Source organism: Oreochromis niloticus, linkage group LG5, assembly GCF_001858045.2.
Source record: "Oreochromis niloticus isolate F11D_XX linkage group LG5, O_niloticus_UMD_NMBU, whole genome shotgun sequence".
NCBI lineage: Eukaryota > Metazoa > Chordata > Actinopteri > Cichliformes > Cichlidae > Oreochromis > Oreochromis niloticus.
In genome coordinates this window covers 17048705-17071582 of record NC_031970.2, presented here as the reverse complement: position 1 = coordinate 17071582, position 22878 = coordinate 17048705, and the positions used below count along the sequence as shown (strand labels likewise).

Below are 22878 nucleotides of genomic sequence, written 5' to 3'. Positions count from 1 at the left end.
GAGAAAGCGTGCAACATGTATGCAAGATATTCTGAAAAGAAAAGAGGGGTTTTCAACATGCAAAGGACTCCGTTACATTAGTCCATTACTTAGGAACAATTTCAATATTAATGTGAAAATAGCAGATCACCTATGATATATGTTTTGCAATTAAATAAAAATGAAGCACTTTAGAGCACTGTGAAATTGATTCCTTTTGACTGCATAATATTCTGCAATTTGAAATATTGAGTAAATATTATGTACACAAATACAGAACTTTAAATTTGATTTATTAAATGTTACATAAATGTATACAAAGGTAAACAAGAAGAAAGCCGATGACCTCTATGCAAACTTATTAGTAAGTAATTAAGCTTGCACAATCTTGTTATAGTGTCATATTTCCTTTCCCTGTCTCTCTCAGCCCATTTTTTTTCTTTTTCTGAGCAACGTCTTGAAAAACAGGGAGACCTTGATCAATGATGAAAACCTCAGACTGCGAATTGCATGCACAGCCCAAACAGCTGCAGGGAGTAGCTCAACAACTGTGAATCAGGTAAGTTTATTTTATTTTCTCTCACTTCCCAGGCCTTTTTTATACCAAGTGATGCAATGCAGATCACCTGCAACTTCACTAAATAGCCATACAGTATCATTACCATTATATCAGTCACAGACAAACTGCAGGAAGCTTGTTCTGCAGAAGTTTGTTGCCTTTCTGGTGTTTAAAGATCAGTCTCCAAATGCAGTTCTTTTTAATTCACTCTTGTTTATCTGGATATTAAAAAACTCAGAGGAGTGTGTCTGATCAGATACCTCCAACATAAAAACCAAATGCTGAACATGTCACTCAGCTCATCATCATCAGCCAAAATAAACTGGCAACTGCATCCGTGACATTACAAACAGTGGAACATTTAGATGTTGGCACCTTATCCGTTCCTTCAGCTTCTAATTTTAAACAAAAATGTCTCTATTCATGTGTCGTTATTCTGGAAGATTCTACAGCGAACTTGCATTGCATATCTATGATACTATTTAATTTATAGTAAATTATCATTATCTTATTTTAGCTATGAAACTGAGTTTGTACTTCTCTGGTCCAGTTTGCCACAGATCACACAACAGCTGCTGTATGATACTTTGCAGATTTCAACCAACTCTGCTCCAAAACCAGGGCAGTGTGAAATAAAAGTTTAAATTATTTATAAATATATACTGTTGTAGACAACAAAAGGAATTTTAGACCAGACACTTTAGGGGTCTGCTCTCTGTTCAGTTGAGCTATTCCCCATCACTGTGGGTTTGGATAGGAAGGTGTTTGTGTGTCTGTGTGTGCAAAGAGAAGGAGGAACATTCAGTATTTAGTGGTTCTGAATAAACAGACCAGCTGAAATTATGTGCTTATGCTGAGGGTTGCTTTGAAATTCATTGTATTGTTAGTTATAAAATAATATTCACTTAATGATTGTCCCTCCATCATTTAATTTATTTTCCTCCTAATTATTAATGTGTATTATACGTACTATATTTACTATTTATAAGGTTGGAGAAATTGAAAACATAACATCCACAACTTTTTGACATTTACTTACCTGGATGGCTGAGCATGCATCAAGAAGCTCCTGTTGGAAAAAATATCAATGTCTGCTATTGTTCTGTCCTCAGGCTTAAACTGGTATGGACTAATGCCACGTTTACATTTACATTTGGAGTTGCTGGTTCTAACTTGCAAACAGCATTCATTTCAACATCAGTCATCACGTCATGGAAGCAGACATTTCCCCGATGTTTAGTATATCTGATTTAAAAAGTCAGAAATGTATTAGATTGCTTTGTTCGTGTGTGTGCGCGTGTATGTGTGTGAAAAAAAACATGGGTACGTTCTACAAAAAATACATTCACGCTGCATAATTTGGATTATGGGATTATGTGTTTGAGGAACATCGACATCAATCTCGGAAATATTAGGAGCATTTTATTTAAAATCCTTCTGCAAGGCCACCAATTACACAAAATTCAGTAACAGATCACAGGGCAACCCATTTTAAGCTATGTAGATGTCCTAGTGGTAGTGCCGGGCATCAGTTTCTTTAGTTTCAGTAAGCAACAAATGAGTCAACTGTAGCTTCAACTGAAGTCCATTAAGAGATCTGTTTATTCACACATAGTTGGCCGAGCACATTTACTTTCACTTTTTACAACATACTTCACATTTATAGTGTCTTTTTGTAGTGCCAAACCTGACAGTTGCTCAGCATGTCTGCTGAAATCAAAACGCAAAGAGAAATATTGTCACAGGAGAAAAAAAAAATCACTCTGATTTCCATATCATAAGAAAATCAATGTAAAAAAAAACATTTTTTATTCTCAAAGTTGATTTCATTTTTTATTTAAAATCCATGCTATGTCACAAACAAAGACTGATGGTTTATAGCGCTTGTCTAAAAAAACTTAACTCTGAGTCTGAGGAACAGTTAAGCTGTGTGCTGTGTCTTTTTACTGCTTTAGGTTCATTGAGTTGAAGCTTAGAGTGCTTACTGCATGAGCTCCTGCTCATCACATACTGTCTAAAAATACTTTTTTAAAATGATCTGAATAAAAAAGGTTGATAGCAAAAACATTTTTTAAAATTCCTGTAGGTCATTAGTAACATACAAACAAAAGACATCCTATGCATGCTTCAACATGACTTAAATAAAGGCATCTTACACAATGTTCATAGGAAAAAAATCCAGATTCTCTTTAGTCTTTAGGCCAGCTCATTAGATTTTTTTTTTCCCAAAACCTGGACCTGAGTGTAACCAGAGCTTGTCATTATTGCTACCACCTTTACAGTACCTAAAGGCAAGGGATGGAAAAAGAAAATCTTTTTTTAGATCCATAAATTATTCATAGAGAGTATTACAAATGCTAGATACACAGATTAGGTAGAGGCATGCAGTTTTCACTCTGGTTGAGCTAACATTATTCAGACCTCAAACAGTTTTGTGTTTTTCCTCTCATCTACCTGGCAGAGAACAAGTGCTGCACTGCTTCAGACCTGTGTCAATGCACTCAGCATCATTTTCATCTTTGGCTTTGACGATCCACTTTCATGAAGAACTTTTGTACTTGCTGCGGTGCTCTGAATAAAATTTTAAATTGATTTTTTAAAAAGCTGGAATGTTCCTGTTTGCCCATCTGCTGAAGGTTTTTTTCATACTGTTTATTCACAATAAGTCTTTTTGGAGAAGATTATATGGAATCAAGCATTTTGTATAAAACCCCGCTTGACTGTGGAAGCTACTGAAAAGATCAGATCAGTCTTTGATTAATAAATAAATAAATGGAGCAATAACAAAACTCATCTTTGAACCGAATTCATTGCTCTTGGTGAAAAGCTAGTCCGTGAAAATAAACTAAAATAAAATCAGTTTGAAACCACATTGCAGATTAAAATCAGTGCCCATATAATAAATGACCTTCGAATGTCCTATGTACTGTGGAGATTATTTTAATTAAAAGCAAAAGGCACAGATATTCATCAAAATGCTTTGCAGGTTACATTTTGCTGATTGAAATGAAAAGACCGTAATGTGTTACATTCACTCAGTGAAACTGTGAATCTGGTTCTCTGAGGTTTAGTTAAATATAGTTGTACCGATGGTGCGGCACCTTTGTGTGGAGACAACTGCTCTAGTGCAGAACATCACTGCACCAGCAACTCAAGTTTTCTTCAGAATAAGGCATTTGTTGCCCTCTAGTGATAATTACAGGCATGGATGTGTTTCTACACAGCACAGAAAGCTCACTTTCATAACTCTGGGCCCAGAACGTTTTTTGTATCAGCGGCTCCACATTTGTGTAGACTGAGTTATTTTATATGTGTGATGTAAGATGTTCACATGTACTCTTTTTAAATCTACATGCTACAGACCTAAATAAAACAATTTAAGTTAGCCCATATGGCAAGACAATTGTGGTGCAAAAATGAAAACTGTTAACCCCTGAGCACAAGTCACTGTTCATACGTCCCCAAAGTTTAAGGTACTGATTTAGAGACATTTAGAGACACGTACTATATGTTTGAATAACACCATGTACGTACCACTTAACCCTGTTCTGCAAGTCTAAGAACAAGGCTCTATTTTACATTCATTTTGTCTCATTCACGCTTGTGTTATAGAAAATAAGTCAGCATGCTTTTTCTATTTTGCCACAAAAAAAATGTAGTAACCAGTATGAATCTTCCAGTGGGGTTTTTTTTCACTCCAGTTAGAGTTTATAATGCCTACAGTGTCAAATAAATCAGTAGTGAAATGTTCAGCGTGCTCGGGTTTATACACATAAAAAATTTATATGGTGAGGAAAGCTGTCCTTTTCTCTTGTATGTTTTCCAACTCTGCATGATCCTGCCAAAGAGGTTTATGTCATTGCACCTTCAGCTGGCAGCATTAGTGTCTGTGTCCAAGTCTGAGGTCGTGGCTTCATTTCCAACAAGGGAAGAGTAAGGCCTTGGCTGGTCTAAGTTGACGTAGGTAACCTTCAAACTGATGTAGTGCTCTCCTTTCAGATTGGACAGGATGCGCTGTACTTCGGTAGCCAAGGTATGGAAGGTAGGTCTACACTCGGGCTCCGGGTCCCAACACGCCAGCATGATTACATAGCTGTGGAATGAATAATTGCGCAAATTATTGAATGAAAAGCTGAGTAAGTAAAAGAGTAAGCAGGTGAAGACACTACTGAATAACGGGTATTGTTTTTTTTCTCAAACACAAAGTAACATAGAATTAAATCCCTGCTATTTAGAGGTATGCAGGGTGGAATTGAGGCCACTAAAGACATTAAAGTTATATAATAATGCCCATATGCTACGGGATAGTTAAAGGGTGCTCATTCTTACAGGGTGTCTGGGCAATACTGTGGCTGCAGAAGCCGACGTCCCTTCAACAAGTACTGCGTGATGTCATAGGGGTCCACTGCTGGATACGGGCTAGCACCTCTGGTTAACAGCTCCCACAGTAAGATGCCATATGACCACTGTGAAACAGATAAAGAATATATATTATATGTATATTGATTGATTGATTGATTGATTGATTGATTTAAAATGATCTTCACTGGCTTGATTAATTTGGCACACTTACAACATCAGACTTGGTTGTGAACTTCTGTGTTTGCAGGCTTTCGATGGCCATCCACTTTACTGGGAGCTTCACCCTTTTCTGATCTTGAATGCTGTAGTACTCCTTGTCGTAGACGTCCCTTGCCATACCAAAGTCAGCCACCTTTACTGTGAAGTTTTCATCCAGCCTGTCAAGACAAAACATCTTAAGAATGGATTTTTTAGTTCCAATAACATATTTCTACTTTACATTTCTAACATGTAGACTAGCACGTGTACAACGAGTGTCAGTGAATATCAATCATGTTCTCTATGATGAGATCTAATGGTGTAAGCTTATACACGTTGAGTAATCTATGTGTTTAAACCAGTGGTCCCCAACCCCCAGGCCGGTCCGTGAGTCGTTTGGTACCGGGCGGCGAGAGTTGAGGCTCGGGTGTGAAATTTATGGTTTTCAGGGTTTATAGCGTTTTTTTATCGTTATTTTTTTAATCGTTTTTATCCTTAACTCGGTTAAAAAAAAGAATCTAAAATGAAAATGATTTTTTTTTCAAAATCATGTTACTGTACATTTGTCACTGTTATCTAATACTTTTTTTTAACATTGCATAAAATAACTAATAATTTAAAAAGATGCCTGAAAGCTGATGAGTTTATTCCCAGCTTTGTAATGAACATCAAATTATTTTCAGGAAATAATTTCATTTTGCTATATACAACTGACTACAACAATGTGTTCACAAATTTAAAACGGCTAAAACTGCAGAATTATTTCCCCTTATGGCCAACTAAGGCTCTTGTAGTCAGGCAAAGTCTTTCATATCAAGGCCAGTAATCAGTGCATGAGTCACACTCACATGCAGTTACGCGCAGCCAGGTCTCTGTGAACAAATTTCTTTTGGGCTAAGTACTCCATTCCCCTGGCAACCTGAAGACCAAACCCAATCAAGTCTTTCACTGTTGGATTCTGTGAAGGACAAGAGTTTGTAAAAACAAAAAAGGAGAGATCTAATGACATGTTCTGAAATGCTAAAACTTGTAATGACGTGAATAGAGCATCTTCACAGTCCCCACAGTTTAATTTACCCTGTTCTCAGAACGGATGAAATGGCGCAGATCTCCATGCTTCATATACGGCAGAACCACCAGGGGGAGCCCTTCTTTGGGCAGCATGATACCCAGCAGTGACAGTATGTTAGGGTGGTTAAAGCCTTTCATAATGATCCCCTCTCTGAGGAACTGGTCTACTTCCCCGAAATCTGTTATCCCTGTTAATAAAACACATTTGATAAAATACTTTAATATACCAGCCAGCAGCTCACAAAACACCAATTTCTTTTATAAAATAAGCTGATATTCACTTACTGTTCAGTGATTTAATAGCACAGTGGATTTCTTTCTTGTTGCTGTCTAACAGGTATCCATGATAAACTGTCCCAAAGTGACCTATATTAGAAGAAAAAATGCCTTATAGGAATTCTGTGCTAAATTGGCAGACTAGTAATAACAATTGTACAATACTGAGGTTCACCTTTGCCAATAATCTGACTATCCTCAATTGAGAGCATCTCAGGTGGGATTAGCACATCTTTGACCTCTTCAAGAAGATTGGAATTCAGGCTAACCATTGAGATATTGTCTCGTGACATCAAAGGAACAGACAGATGATCAGAGCTGGCACTGTACAATAATCCCTGGAAAGCCAGTCCTGCTGAACCTGAAGTTTGATAGTAAAGATCTATTGTAATGCATTGGAGAAAAACACAAACAGGTAAAGAAATAAAAACAAATCAACTGATAAAATCTGAGTAAAGGCAAAGAATGAAAAGCATGGATGTATTTAACAGACTGAGATAAAAAAAAATTAAAATGATTATCTATGCTCAAGTTGATAATGCTCCTAAATAATAATAATGTTCCTAAATAACTTTATTAGTCAAGTTCTTCTTTGTCACTTTAAACTGAATCAGTTCATGACTTGAATCTCTCACCTTGTCTGTAGTCATCTGTTGGAGAAGAAGGATTATTGTTGCTCGGGCGTAGATTATGTGACATCATCCTTGATAAACGATTCTCTAGGGTGGCTGGGGGGGGGGGGGGGGGGGGGGATAAATTCAATAAATCAAAATCAATCAACAAAGAAAAATCATAGAGATAGACCGGACAAAATACATTCTGAAGGTGTGCCTAGAAATTTGAAATAATAGCATTTTTATAGCAGTTTTTAGAATACACAGTTACAAGATCCTTCATGCCACCTGCTAAAATACGATATCAGTGGATGAGCTAAAACCTTATATCATGAGCTTGGTCATGTAGGGCTTTTTATATATAAAATTACATTTTTTTTACTAAATTGTGAATGTCACTGGAAACAGGTGAAAGGAAGAATCCACTGAGGATAATGTGTGAAGCACCAGTTAGCAGCCGAAGGTCAGCTAAGAACGACTGAGAGATGCATGTAAAAAACTGAGTTCCAGTGATTAAAATTTGTTGCAAGATTGCTTAGTAAAGTATGTCAGTTTATTGAAATGCAACACGAAATAGCAAAGTCATTCTCACCTCTCTTCTTTTTCCTTAAATGAATCATCACAATTAATGCAAGGGCAGCTCCTACTACCAGTGCGGCAATGATACCCAGGACAATGCCTACAATCGCATTTTGGTTGAAGCTGTCATCAAAGAGCACTGTACCCACATCATAAACTTCATGGTTCACAAACACCTGCAGCAGTAGAAAATATGATCCCTCTTGTTAAATACATTAACTTAAATATGAGTCTCCATAAGTGATTTAGGATGGCTTAAACAGATGATTCTTACCCTAACAGGCAGCCCGTCGCTGGGAACAACCAGCCCTTTAGGAACCCTGCAGGTCAGCTCATTTTGCAAAACCTGTGCTTTGCAAACCACATCACCAATGGTCATTGTGATCTTCATACATGTTTGTACTGCATCCAATTTTTTATGCTGTTACAAATTGAAAGAGGATTTAAATATTGAAACACAAGTAGTAATTGTTGTCTTGTGAAGAATACTATGTTGAAGAATGCAACTACTGTTCCTGAGATTTTTGTACAAACAGCCAAACAAATGACAGAGTGGGAAAAACTGCGGATGAGTGTGTGAACATACATGCAGTGAAACCTCGGTCTCTCCTGGTTTTAAAAGTAATATACTGTCATCATTTTCAAAGGGAATGACTTGGGCATTAGGGTAGTAGGAAAAGTTTCTTTTCCAGACGTCATTTTTCCCATCTATGTGAATAGAAAGCGCTCCAGTTTTAAAAATGGTATCTGGAATTCGTTCTGGAAAAGCAGGAGCCCAGCACTCCATGTGTGTGGCGTTTCTTGTGCCATTGCAAACCTGAGGTAAAACAAAAAAATAATATGCTGTTTGCAATCAAGTTAAAATTAATTAACTGACTAATGTAACTGCATTAGTAAAAATCCCAGTAAAGTTTTGCAAAACTTGACTTACCTGTTGAAAACGCTCACTGGAGCGAGATTTCCAAGTGTACTCAACCACAATTTTGTTAGCGACATCAAGATTCTGACCTTCTATCACCAGCTCGGAGCCTCTGTAAGGCAATATAAATGAGCATACCTGCTAGTTTTGATGCGGAACTTGGTGGTAAACCTATTAGTTAGACCAGTTTAGTTCATACCTTTGGAAACTGCAATTCGGCAACACAGAGTTTATAACAGGATTATTCTTGTAGGAAAACATCTTAGCGTCAGTCACTTGAAGGCTGTCAATAATGACTATCACAGGTAGTTCCCCAACAGCTTCAGCGGCTTCTGTGTGGCAGACGATTGAAGACAAATTCCCGTTTCCTTCAGAAACACTGAAAGCAATAGAAATTCAAATAACCAACTGTACGTAACTAAGACTTCCTGCTTAAATGCACAGCAAAACCAATGTGTCGTAGCGTCTATGTTACTCACTTTTGAATGGTGCAGTTTTTATCTCCAATTTGGACATTTCTTGTTACTCCTGTGTTAAGATATCTGCCTGTTAATGTAACCGCTGTTCCTCCAAACATGGGCCCGTAATCAGGCTTGATTTCTGTTATGCTGGGTGTCTAATTAGAAACACACCAAGTAAAATCACATTGTGGTTCCGAAATGCATTACAGAAATTATTTATGATAATTAGAAAACAGAATGGGTGGTGCCATTTAAAAACTGATCTCACCACAAATGACAAGCCAGAAATCTGAGCTGTGCCTTCAACTGAATAAATGCCCTTCACTTCTCCCTCATGCACTTCCACAGTGATGTTGAGGCCCTGGTTTGGTGTTTCTTCCTTGATTTTGCACACTAGTCTGTATTAGAGACACAAGGAATGACATGTCTGTTAGTTCTGTGAGAGAATGTGAGCCATCAGATGTTTCCCATAAAGGGACGACAAACAACAACAAAAGACAAATCATGTGAGAGAGAAGATAAAAAGTTAATGACATGCAAGAGCGTCTTATTTACGAGTGGCGACTGAAAATCGGGTCGTCAAGGTTAAGTGCTCAGCGCATTATGAGAACTCCCCTAGCAGCCTGGCATATAGCAGCATACAAGATTATGGTCGAGGATCAGCCCTGATTAAAGCTATGAAAAGCTTCATTTAGGAAAACTGTTATATCTAATCTTATAAGTAGAGAGGAAGTCTGCCTCGTGAACCCAAACTAGAGCTGATTCCACAGGAGACGGGCCTAATAGCTCAAGGCTCTACCTTCTATTCTACTTTTGGAAACTCTAGGAAAAAAAATAAGCCTGTATTCTGAGACCCAAGAGGTCAACTAAATCCAATAAGGACAAACTGTAATCGCTCATCTGCCTGCTTTCCTGGGTGTTGCTTTTCTGTTCTTGACATCACTACGCTGTCAGTCTCAACGCTGTTATTGTTATTCTCGTCCAATAATCTTTTTCCCCTGCCTCCTCTGAGCCAATCAGCCCCCACTTTGGCTGGTTTAAATCTGTGCTCTCCATCCTTATCCCTTTCAGACTCTCATTCACGCAAGCCACCTCCTCCTCACCCCCACCTCACAGACACCTCAGTGAGAGCTCCATCCAAGCCCCAGTCTTCATTTCACCACCACCAGCATCTAGACTCCGGGGGGTCCTGTCCTAAATCCTTTCACTGCTGGGATTCATGATGGGTCATAGGGTCTAATTGCCAAATACATTAATTTCTCTATCTTAACACATAATGTTCAGTTCTTCAAGCTCTACATTGTAGTTAATCAGGAAAATCTGCTCAATCAAAAAATGTAGAGCTACCCGTCCCTTTGTGAATAAGGGAGAAGCTGAAAGCAGCTTTAATCTGTCTTTAATTGTGCAAAACAAATTATCCTTTTGCACAATAATTTGACCAAAGATGCCACTCAGATGATAAGAACAGAAGTTTATATGTCTGAATTAACACTTCAGTTATATAACCAGTAACAAAACTCAATACCATCATTTTTTAATTAAGTCTGAGCAGCACATTGAGCAGCACTTCCAACATAAGGAAATGGACCACATGTGGGATTGAACTACTCACCTGTTACTATTGCTCTTTTCAGGCAGGACATCACACACGGTCCCTGAGCCCACAGTAACGATGTGGGATTTGCCGCTGATGATGGCCAGTCGCACACTAGACTGAAATTCTGAACCGCACAGCGTCACTTCAGTCACACCACCAGCGGGGGCCATTTTAGGAAAAAACTGGAAAAATAAAATTACCACCATAAATCCGTAGCTAATTATGTGTATGTATAATCAGTGTGACTGGAGGAACTTTATGACTCATTTTGTTTAACCATGCAATGGCTTATCACAGAGTTACACAGAGTGGCAGATCTACCTCTGTTATGATAGGTCCGCAAGACTTTTTGTTCCACTGTGAGCTACACTCCTCCTGCCTTGAGCAGATTCCCGAACACCAGCCACAGTTCATGAAAGACGGAGCGTTCAAACACATGGGGCACGTCTTAAAATGTGCACACCCTGGTCCTGTAGAGGGCACCCTGAACATCTTGATTGGGGAGAGAGTAAGATGAGGGGTGTTATAAAAGACATACAAGAGAAAATTCATCAAGAGATAAGCAGTACCTGTGGCAGGTATTACGAGTGTTACCTTATTTCCAACCACAAAGAGAAGTGAATCCTCAGAGTACTCAGCTGCATTCCTCGACACTGCAGTCTCTCCCAGTGAATAGTTGGCAAAAATAATACGGTTATAGAGACTCAGAATCATCTAAACATGTGAAACAGAGAGGTAATGTCGCGAGGATTCATGGAAATCATAGCAAAAACATCTACATTCAGTACTTCAGTATAATGCATTCAAACTTTACTCTCCAGTCCAACACCACGTTGTTACCTGGAGTATCCTGCCATCCGACGTGCCAAAATGGCCCACCGTATGAGTCCCAATCGTGTTCACCAGAACTGAAGTAAACAGTACATTTCTCATCTCGCTGTTGAAGAGATCGACTCTGTAGTGTGGCTTTGACACCAGAGTGGGCTTATCAGTGCATCTGTTATCAGAGTTCTGTACAAGCAGAAAAAACACATTTACACATGGGCAGCTCAAGGAGTTTCAACTTCAGCTGAACTTCATACATGACTACGTGTTTATGTGACAAGAAAAAGGGATAGAAAAAAATTCGTAATTTTATTCATTTATAGAGGAAGTGCTGTAGTTTCCTCCAGTCATGGTAACAAGCCGTAAGTGGAAAGTCATAAAACAGCGGTGACCTCAGGTCTGTTGACTTGGTGACTGTTTCTCAGAGTAGTTTCTGTCTTCTGCCGAAACTAAACATTTGCACGGTGGGCGTGCAAAACATGAGTTAGACTGGTTTAAAAAAAGGTCAGCATCCAGGAAAAAAGCAGGATTTGCAAGACTGGTGAAGTAATTAAGCTGACCTGCTCCAGCATGCCCAGATTTGAGTTCTCACTTCAATGTCCAATTTTCACACCATTTGAGCTTCTCAGCCTTTAATGCTTAAATGGAAATACAGTTCACTGTATTGAACACACCAGATTCAATAAGTAAGAATCTGGGATTCTAAAGACAGCTTCATGACTCTTTTAACTAATATTTTTTGACTGAGTGATATTTTTCCTCCTTGCCCCTCACTTCTTTCATATTCATCCTATTTCCTACTCAAACAGAGATGAGTACAGTCCAACACTGACCCTCCCCTTGAAATTCCACATTTTTATCAGCACGATTTATAACCTGTGTTTCTTGGCACACATTCCCGTAGGTGTACATGCCTGTGGGAGCTCAAAGGACACAGACTGAGCGCCATAAAATGAAAGACCACACCTTTATTTTATTTTGACGTGAGGAACCATAGCTGCATTCAAGGTGTTTCAAGAGAGAGGTGTGCATATTCTTTTAAGACTGAACCTGCCTTTACCGTCCAGTACCTTTCTCTTCTGTATTGGTTTGTGTATTTGGAAGTGGGGGAGGAAATATTCCACAGTGAAATCCACTAACCTGCTAGGACTGGAAGGACATGTGTGCTGCCCTGAGGCAGTTTGTGTCCTCTCAGTTATTTGTTTTAAAATGAAAGAAACTGAAACTGTTTTTATACCAAAGCCTTGTACTACAAACAGTTCACACCTTTTCATTGAGAAAGACTGAAACTTACTGAGCAGTGACTGAAACAGAACAGAGTAATGGTGTGGCAACATGCAGGTCACACCACTGACTCATCCACCCCTCCCTGTTCTCTCTCTCGCTCACACACTCACCTTCATCAGATTTACCGCAGGCATACATCATTTTAATTTTCAAGATTTATGGACTAACTTTAGTTTTACTTTGAATATACAATCCTTTGTTGCTCAAGAAAATAATAATACTGTAAACCACTTTGCTCTCATCACAAATGACTTAATTACACAATGTTTGTCTGGACAGACCACTTCCTGTATGGGCATATAGTGACATTCTGACGACGCTCGAGCATAAAAAAAAGAGTTACTCACTTCATGTGGGCAGTTCTCACATGGCTGGAAGTGGCAGAGACCTCTGGATAGCTGCTCTGTACTTGACTTACAGCAGGCCTCCGCACCAGCCTCGATTGCTTGGTTTATTTTAGCTAAAGGAAAGGCACAGAGGGCTGAGTTCTTCTGAGGCTGGCCATGCTTGTTTACCTCCGCAAACACCCCATACAATATGTTTTCTCCCTCAGCTACCCTCAGCTCATCAGCCAAATCCTTCCCGATTTGTCCGAAATATGCTGCCTGTAATCCATTATAAACAGTGTCCTTGAAAACCCCTCTCCGTCTTCTCCTGCGCTTTGGCTCGTACCGGCACTCCAAAATAAGCTCTCTGTACATCCACATCTCTGGATTAGAAATAGACAGTCGTCCCAGACGAGTCTGAAAAGCTGAATCGCTCTTGGAGGGATTTTCCCTCTGCAAGAAAAGAAAGTAGACATAATCCCCGGCAGAGAAACTGTAGATGTAGTTAATGCTGTAAGAGTCACGTAGTCCAGGAAGCACTGTCACGTTTGTGACCATGTCAAAGCCATCTTCAGTTGAAAGTGGCCTCAGCACTGATAATGACCTCCTTGGGTACGTCTGCGTTATTCTGTCATTGACAGAGGCTGCAACAAAGAAGTATGATATCTGCCCATCTTCAGCGATTGTGGCCTTGGTACCAAATGGGCTGGCCACACAGTCAGGACAGTAGGTTGGAGAGTTCCTTTCTTTTGTGTATAAACATTGAGGTCTAGGAACTTCAAGGGTAATGTTAGTAAAGTAACAGATCCCATACTGAGTACTTCCACAAATGTACAAGTATGGAACTATATTTAGAGCAGGATCCAAAAGCAGAATCTCGTTGTCTGTATCCACTGGGTCCTCAGGTTTAACTTCTACATCGCATGCCAGACAGGTTTCACAATCAGGACTGCCTATAGGTCCAGTTTTTAACTCCCATATTTTATTCATAGAACTGTTGACTCCCACTACCGCATTCTGATATCCAATGTAAACTTGTTCATTATCCGGGTTCACTGCAATGTTCTGTATTGGTTTTGGGGTTTGGAAGTGGGGGAGGGAATATTTTACAGTGAAATCTATGGACCTCTGAGGTGTAGAAGGACATGTGTGCTGCCCCGAAGCAGTTTGTGATTGCATCCATATCCATACTGTCAACAAGGCAGTCAAACTGACCATTTCCACTTTATGGTCTGCTGTGAATAAATGCTACCTATAAGACAGTTTTCTCGAAGAAAACATTCTGGAGAACCAGCAGGAGCTCTGCAAGAAAAAGCAGAGAAGGAATGTTGAGATTTACCAGACAGGGAGCTGTACCACTGGATTCTCATATTCAGCCGAGATTCTCCACTGGATACTGTAAACATTTTAGCTTACTTAATCTGAGACACAGCTGGAGAACTGAGGAAGGAGGAAAGTATCAGCTGCTTTTTTTTCTTTTTCTTTTTGAGGCTCTTGATTAAGCACTTCCTTATCTTCAGGTGTAAATGCCTCATTTTAAAAGGTAGTATTACCTAATATACGCAGTTACGGCATGTAAAACCCAACAAGAATTTGCGAGGATAACGATACAATCTAAAGCGGACAAGAAACAACACGTTGTAACATGTGGAGTAACCATGGGAGCGTTCAGCCCACCAAAACTACACAAAATACATACAGAGTAACAACTACATTACATGTGTCAAATACACAAAAGTAATAGTTATTATCAGTGCAAAACGGTCATGGAGGCTTATATAGGACTACGTTACTGTAAATTTCACATTACTATATGACATAAATCCTAATGAAAACCATGATACTATTACAGTTAGAATCATTTGTATTAACTCCAACTGTTTGGATAGGAGTCATTAACATGGACCAATAGCTGAAAGTTCTCCGGAACCAATAAAATGCGTTAAAAAATCTTTAACAACTTCTTTAACAAATTTGAGTCCCTCAGAGATACGTATGCTAGTGAAGTTCCACTCACCTGACAGCGACTGAATAGCTCTATCAATGAGTTTACACTGGCACTGAATTCCCTCATTCCTTTAAGACAACCAGACTTTCCGTCAAAAAAAAACAGGAAGTCACTAACCCTTCACAATAAAAGCATTCCAGGCCAGCGGTCTCGTGTCTAAAGGGTGATTTTTTAATTTATTTTTTAAAGGTCATCAGAGCTACAGAGAGATTTACATTTTTACAGTTGTATGGTACTGTATCGACGGGAGATCTGGATAAATTATAAGCCAAATTTCAATAATGAAAAAATAAACACTGTGGAAATTAATATCCTTAAATCCTGCCATTATCGTGGCATTATTATCTTATCAATCCTGTTTGCTAAATAAAGGTACATCTATCTGTCTGGACCAATATTCATTTCGCTATTATTACAAAACAAATAATTCGTGTCGTTTTTGTGCTTTAAAAATGAGAGTGACACTGCCCGTTCAAACAAGTTTTCTAATATGATTCAATGTTTAATTTTTAAACTGTTAAAGACCGGAAATGTCATCATCATTCTGACTCGCTTGACTGTGGACTGTGATATTCCCTAAGTGGATTCTGCCCTACCAAGCCGCGCCTGCAACGAGGAAGTATGAAGTAGTTGCGAAATTTGACCACCGCAAAAACATCCTCATCATTTCCTCTCCAAGAGAGCTTTGTCATATTTCATCCTGAAACATATTTCCAGTCAGACTTAAAATTTTGTGGAAAAAAAATCTTGGCTTTTGAAAGCAGTCTGTAGCTTATATCAGCGCCTGAAGGACATTTGCCAAAAATGCATTGCTTTTAGATGAGGAACAGTTTCTCCTCAGCAGCCAGGAAGTTATGGGAAGAATGTATTCCCTTCTCCAGACAGACCACCTAAAAATGTATTAGTGGTATAAAACACATGGAAAAACCTCAACTTTGCTCTGTTGGATGATGGTACATGGAGGCTGTAAAAGTTGAGGCCAAAATGACCATCACTGTCATCAGTGTGCCAACAGAAATGCTATAATGTGGATTTATACTCCAAAGTTAAACATCTACTACTGAATCCAGAGTTCAAAGTAAACATACGCTACAATGTCACTCAGCAGGCTTTAACGTCCTGACCTAAAACCACAAAAATCCACAAGCAACCATTACTCCTAATGTCGTAGAAAAAGTTTGAGGTAGTGCAGGAGCCAAAAGAAAGAAGAAGTTTTTTTCTTCTTTTTTGCTGGATTGAGTGAGAGTGAGAGTGAGAGTGAGAGACTAATCAAACAATCTGCCAAAAACAATAATGGTAAGGACATCATGTTTGCTCCTCAGCTTACATCTGTGTATCTGACAACCTGACTCATAAGACATGGGCCAAGCAAACAGACTTAGAGCTCACTGCAGTTTAGATTTGGATTTGGCCCATACAAGTAAAACAATCTATTTTGTAGCTAAGAAAGAATGTTTCCAGATATTAAATCCCCAGAAGACTGTTTAAAGTAAGGGTATTCAAGTTTATTATTATTATTATTATTAGTAGTAGTAGTAGTAGTAGTAGTATTACAAATGTTTGTATCATGTGAGATATTAATTAACAGTTCTTAGTGAGAAAATAAAAGTAAACCTACCACTTTGGAAGTGGAACATAGGCCGAATAACTTACTTCATTATTTATTCATTTCTTTCATCTGTATTTTCACATTATTAATTTGTTATTTTGTGTCCAAGTCATTGTTATAAACAATTTTTTTGAAACTGTACCATCTGAAATGTTGTGTTGTCTATGAATTTCATCTATAACTTCATAAATTTGGACATCCTAACAGCTTTTTTTAAAATTATTATTTGCTAATCTTGTGTGTTCTCCAGTCACACCATAGTTACCCTGGTAGCCTGTTTATTTCTCTGTCTGATGATAATAATGAGTCACTTTCGGTCCATCCTACACATACAGTAATACATTCAGTTGGGTTTTTTTCTTTGACTGCCAGACTGAGATTATAGAAAATTATGACATAGACATTACGTAATACTAGTGTGTTTTTTTGTTACTGTCACCATAGTAATGCTAAAATTTACCTTCAGACATATTTTTAGACAAACCATTTTTTATTTCTATATTGTTTTTGCATTTATTCTTTCTTCCTAATCAGTTACATACATTTAACTTCAGACTCCAGGATAGAAATTATGTCCTGCTTTAGCTATAAGTCTATTTTTATTGATGCATGAGGGGATTCTGTGAGTTTCATTAAGGACTTGAACGTTTATGTATTAAATCCTGCTTTTCAGATTTAAGGTGAGCACAGAGAAACCAGAGCTAAAGAGAAATTGAGCCAGAGAATCATAAATAATTTACTTGCACTTTCCTACTCGCAGTGGAAAATATGAAAAAGTGAGAAACTTTTATTGTTACCCAACACTAGGCACAGAGGGACAAAGGTTACAAAGTTTCGAGTCGCCCTCTAGTGGCCGTTACAGAAAGCGTTTCTTGGTGGGCCCTTGCAGAGACTGAATCGAAACTGAAATAAACTGCTGCGTTTTTTTTTCTTTTTATCACAACCGGTTTACATTCAGTTCCGGGTTTTGACTGGACGATTCTTTCTCTAAGCTCTCTCAGATTTGCCCTCAACTGCTTTTACAAAATGTCAGAAATCTCTGAAATCGATGAAGGATTCTACTCTCGACAACTGTAAGTACCAGCGATGTTCTGCCAAAAAGTGCACACCTGCCAAAAAGTGACCGGCGGTATCGTCTAAGAAATGAATGATTGCTGGTATTTAAATTGTTTTAAATGACCTATGACACTGTGTGTTCTTTAATCTGCACAGTTATGTTCTGGGCCATGAGGCGATGCACCGAATGGGCTCAGCCAAGGTCCTCATTGCAGGAATGAAAGGTCTGGGAGTTGAAATAGCCAAGAATGTGGTGCTGTCCGGAGTTAAACATGTCACTGTCCAGGACGAAGGAATGACAACATGGAGCGACCTGTCATCTCAGGTATCCAAGAGGGATGCGTTTGAGCTGATTGCATAAACACATAAATATACAACAAACTTTAGGAAGCCTGTGTGATGAAGGGTTACTAAACCGAGCTGATTGTGATCCTGGTAATGGTTTGTTTTGTTTTTTTCAAACCTTTTTTTCTTTTCAAATGTTATTAGACTTTAGGATGAAACTGTGTCACTGATATTATTCCATGATGAAATAAATCCTCAATATTTCAATGTTAAGTGATCGAATGTTTGTGCACATTTAGTTTTGCTTTTTCTTTCACTAGTGAGGACACCCGCCTTCTTTATCATGCACTGGGAACCACCCGATAAATTTTAAGATTTCTCTTTCACTCTTTGAGCCTTGACACAGGCAAAACATTCAAAACTTGCTCAGAATTACTGCTGAGCAAACTCAGTTTACTGATGATGGTCATCCATTCATTTATTTTCTTTCATTTATACAATTCAGGGTCATGGGGGATGAGTGGAAGAGAATGGATGGATTGATGGATGGATGGATGGATGGATGGATGGATGGATGGTCAAACGTAATACAGCAGGTGGACCTTGGGTTGAGATTGTTTTGTCTTTCATTTTAATTGTTCCCAACAGTTTTTCCTGAAGGAGTCTCATCTTGGTCAGAACCGGGCTACATGCTCAGTACAACAGTTGGCAGTTTTAAACCCGCATGTGGTTGTGGCAGACTACACTGGACCACTAGATGAAAACCTTCTTCTGCAATATCAGGTATTTTAATCTTTTTCCCAACAGTACTGTGCTGATGTCCACTAAGGTTAAAATAATCTTTTTTTAAAAATTCTGGAACCGAGAAACTTTCTGCCCTTCATTAAATAATATTCAGTTCATCAAGGCCAAATCATAGTGCACATCAAGCAAAAAACACCTTTCTGAGTAGGGCTATGTTTTTACAGGTAGTGGTCCTCACTGACTCCTCATTGGAGGATCAGAAGCGTTTTGGGGAGCTGTGTCATTCACATGGAATTAAGTTCATTGTAGCAGACACCAAGGGACTCTGTGGGTAAGATAAACTCTCGAACATGCATTTAAATCAACATTATGGAACAATCAAGAGAAAACTCTCAATTGCAGTCAGCTGTTCTGTGACTTTGGGGAGAAATTTGAGGTCTTGGACCGGGATGGAGAGATGCCTGCATCAGTGATGATACAATCTATCTCTAAGGTAACACTTTTAATTTTATTTTGTGCTAATGCTAAATTGCAGATCCAGCCATACATTTTGAAATCCTGGTACTTCATTTATTTCTGTGTAATGTGTATAACAGATCCTATGAGTGGACCCCTAAGTGAATCCAAGATATGCTTTCAAACTCTGACCATTTTAATGACTAACAATCCCTGAACCAGATTGTTCAAGAAGTGTTGCAAATAGGTTTATTTAACAGGCTTAAGAACTGACAGTTAGCATGTCTTTATTTTAGGATAATCCTGGAGTGGTGATCTGCACAGATGACCAGAAGCACGGACTCTCAGATGGCGATAAAGTTATTTTTTCTGAAGTGCAAGGCATGACAGAACTAAACAATATGGGGCCCGTGGAGATCAAAGTCCGGGGTGAGTGTTTTTTTACCAAAGATGGCAATTTCTTTCCTCAAGTTTTCTCTTCATGACATTTTCAACCTCTATGATGATCACTACTCTAAAAATCTGATGCAATTAGAGATTTTTTCTTCTTTACCTGTAAGTCATCGGCAGTCATTATAGTTTTATATTTTCAGCATTGGGTTTGTATTATTTTTCAGTAAATCTGCTTTTAACTTTTTTTTAATTTCAATTCACCATAATAACCTTTGTCATTTGTCATCTCAATCATTAGGCCAGTATTCCTTCAGCATTGGTGACACTTCAGCCCTTTCTGAATATGAACGGGGTGGAGTGGTGAATGAGGTTAAACAGCCAGTCCTGCTAAAATTTGTAGGTACAAGCGTTTTGTTTCTACTTTAGCTTTTAAACAATAAATCCATTGTTAATGAAATAATCTCATTTTTATTTGCAGAAACCACTGAGTGAGGCTTTACAGGACCATGATCTGCTGGTAATGAACGACTTTGGAAAAATATCTCGGCATAAGACCCTGCACTTGGCTTTCCAAGCACTGCATAGCTTTGTGAAGAAAGAAAAGCGACTCCCTGGTCTCTGGTCCCAGGTCTGTAAATCCAGCTATGGTGCTGTAGTTTAACCATTAAAGCAATTTACAGGACTGTTTCCACTCACTTGTTGGTGCTTCTACAGTCCGATGCAGATTACCTGCTAAACATAGTGAGAGAGCTGAATGAAGTCGCACAACTGGAAGAGCTAGATGAGGTCACAGTACAAAGCCTGTCGTTCACAGCCCAGGGAGATTTGGCTCCCATCAATGCTTTCATAGGAGGCTTGGCTGCTCAGGAAGTCATTAAGGTGATGTCTGAAGAAAATGCCTGAAAATGTTCATCTTTGCGGGGGGGGGGGGGTTATTCATCATAAACTATTACTGTTTACACTGTCGAGTCTTTTTTTGAGTTGACCGAGTATTGTGTGCCTTCTATAATATTCCTGCAGGCGTGCAGTAGGAAATTCACACCTCTTCAGCAGTGGCTATATTTTGATGCACTGGAGTGCCTGCCTGAGGAAAAGCATCAGCCGACAGAATGCTCATTCGCGATGGTATACCTTTAAAATATAGATTCCCAGGCTATCAAACAATCTCTTCATTTGACTAATATGAACAGCATTCAAACGCATTTCATCTGTCTCTTTTCTTTTTCATAGAACGGCACAAGGTATGATGGACAGATTGCTGTGTTTGGCTCTGCGTTCCAGGAGAAGCTTCAACGGCAGAAGTATTTCCTGGTGAGGACTGATTTGATATTTGTCCAACAGAGGGCACACTCTGCACTGTAATGCAGAAACTCCATGTGTGTTTTTCTTTGATCTTGTCTGGTGTAAATGATGGCACATTCAGGAAATAGCTGTGATTCAGGTGGCATTTCCTGGCATCTTTCTATAGGGGCTGTTTAACAGTACTTTCCCTGTTTCCTTTAAAAGTGTGATTTTGTGCTGGGTTAACATTTTTGAGGGAGACAGTGTATGCATTTCAGGAAGTTCATGAGCTACTGAATGCCTAATCTCTATGTAGTAATGAGCAACAACAGATGAATGACTTTCTGCAACATTGTAAAACACATCTGAGAATTTCATTTTTTCCTGTTATTTTCAAGGTTGGAGCTGGTGCTATTGGCTGTGAGCTTCTTAAAAACTTTGCCCTAATGGGGCTTGGTGCAGGAGATGATGGACACATCACCATAACAGACATGGACTTAATAGAAAGATCCAACTTGAACCGCCAGTTCCTGTTCAGGACTCGTGATATCGGGGTGAGAAGCCACACAGTACAGTGTATCACAATTCTGTAGTGAAAAATGTGAAAAAGTGTCATAGCACATCTGTGCAAGTTAATAGGGCTTTACTTACAGGAGAGGCTGGGGATGAAGGTATTATTACAGCCTGAGATGGCTTGTTTTAGTTTCCACATAGCTGCCATTTTCCAACACTTGTAACTGTTTTATTGTATGGCTTATTTTGGGACTACATCAGGCAGTTAATCTCTCATTAGAGTAAACAGCTGCTACTGAAAAAATGAATAATAGAAAAGTGAAGCTTTGGGGTATGCTAACAAAAGAAATTCTGGCATGCTATTCGGAATACAGATCTTCTTCAGATTTATTATTATTTTGTTTTTAATACCTATTCTTGTTCACATACGTTATCTCACAGACTAACTTTCCCATTTTTGTGTGTTTGTCAATTGGCAGGAACCTAAATCAAAAGTTGCAGCCAGAGCTGCGTGTGACATAAACCCACAGATGAGAATCACAGCGCACCAGAATCGCCTGGATGCTGACAGTGAAGGAGTATACGACTACTGCTTCTTCATGGGCCTCGATGGAGTGGCTGCAGCCCTCGACAATGTGGAAGCCAGTGAGGACACTTACTGTCATTGTATTATAAAATGAAATTACAAGTCAAAGTCATCTTTATTGTTAATATCGCCATAGGTTCGGGACATACCCACGTACCCATGGTGTGCAAAAAAGACTCTAATTATGAATAAGAAAAGAGATGTAAAAATATGGGGCACAGGTATTTAAAAAATGAGGTATTGGTGTAAAAATAACGAATTATACAAATGTTATTATAGCCTATATACAGTATTTCAGTCTATATAAGATAAGATAAGATAAGATAAGATAAGATAAGATGACCTTTATTAGTCCCACAGGTGGGAAATTTGTTTCCTTACAGCAAAGTGCAAAGTTATGTAGCAGAAATTAGAAAACACTGGAAAGCAATAAAATACAATAAAATAAAATAAAATACCATATACAATAGAATAAAATGGAAATACAAATACTATATACAACTGAGTAGGAAAATACAAAAATACAACTTCGTCAGAAGAAGAATTGCACATATAGCAGTCTTATTGCACATGTGTGGGTTTGTGTGTTTGATCAGCTGCAAAAGTCTTTATTGTGGAGTCTGACAGCAGTGGGGAGGAAAGACCTGCGAAATCTCTCCGTCCCACACCGTGGGTGCCGCAGTCTCCCACTGAAAGAGCTGCTCAGTGCTGTCAGAGTCTCCTGCATGGGGTGGGAGATGTTGTCCAACAGGGATGAGAGCTTTGCCGCCATTCTCCTGTCACTCACCACCTCCACTGGGTCCAGAGGGCATCCTAGAACAGAGCTGGCCCTTCGGATCAGCCTGTTCATTCTCTTCCTGTCCCCAGCAGAGATGCTGCCGCCCCAGCAGACCA

At 38.9% G+C, this 22878-nt stretch overlaps 2 protein-coding genes across 4 annotated transcripts in view; one reads left to right on the top strand and one right to left on the bottom strand.

The window, feature by feature from the left end:
- Nucleotides 1-2117: 2117 nt before the first annotated feature.
- Nucleotides 2118-15177, bottom strand: LOC100701740 (macrophage-stimulating protein receptor). Of its 3 annotated transcripts, none has more exons than XM_003448396.4 (21): nucleotides 15071-15177; nucleotides 13075-14355; nucleotides 11456-11626; nucleotides 11210-11329; nucleotides 10937-11107; nucleotides 10631-10797; nucleotides 9287-9416; nucleotides 9037-9173; nucleotides 8757-8936; nucleotides 8570-8669; nucleotides 8225-8455; nucleotides 7913-8059; nucleotides 7652-7814; nucleotides 7081-7173; nucleotides 6621-6827; nucleotides 6455-6535; nucleotides 6176-6357; nucleotides 5947-6056; nucleotides 5112-5277; nucleotides 4868-5004; nucleotides 2118-4631 (listed from the first exon to the last, which is right to left on the bottom strand). In XM_003448396.4, the coding sequence occupies exons 2-21, from the start codon at nucleotides 14269-14271 to the stop codon at nucleotides 4406-4408; spliced, it is 4116 nt and encodes a 1371-aa protein (XP_003448444.1). In that variant the 5' UTR covers nucleotides 14272-14355; nucleotides 15071-15177; the 3' UTR covers nucleotides 2118-4405. The 3 variants fall into 3 exon arrangements, with proteins under 3 accessions (XP_003448444.1, XP_005453580.1, XP_019214769.1); XM_005453523.3 differs by having other exon boundaries at nucleotides 6621-6806; XM_019359224.2 differs by lacking the exon at nucleotides 11210-11329.
- Nucleotides 15178-17571: 2394 nt separating this feature from the next.
- Nucleotides 17572-22878, top strand: part of uba7 (ubiquitin-like modifier activating enzyme 7) — a 34314-nt gene continuing 29007 nt past the window's right edge. The window contains exons 1-13 of the mRNA XM_019359223.2: nucleotides 17572-17743; nucleotides 17883-18051; nucleotides 18660-18794; nucleotides 18980-19086; nucleotides 19158-19248; nucleotides 19508-19640; nucleotides 19903-20000; nucleotides 20083-20232; nucleotides 20319-20483; nucleotides 20625-20729; nucleotides 20835-20915; nucleotides 21284-21439; nucleotides 21878-22043. Of these exons, the coding sequence (XP_019214768.1) occupies nucleotides 17697-17743; nucleotides 17883-18051; nucleotides 18660-18794; nucleotides 18980-19086; nucleotides 19158-19248; nucleotides 19508-19640; nucleotides 19903-20000; nucleotides 20083-20232; nucleotides 20319-20483; nucleotides 20625-20729; nucleotides 20835-20915; nucleotides 21284-21439; nucleotides 21878-22043 (1603 nt within the window). The 5' untranslated portion in view covers nucleotides 17572-17696. The remainder of the gene's footprint in view (nucleotides 17744-17882; nucleotides 18052-18659; nucleotides 18795-18979; nucleotides 19087-19157; nucleotides 19249-19507; nucleotides 19641-19902; nucleotides 20001-20082; nucleotides 20233-20318; nucleotides 20484-20624; nucleotides 20730-20834; nucleotides 20916-21283; nucleotides 21440-21877; nucleotides 22044-22878) is intronic.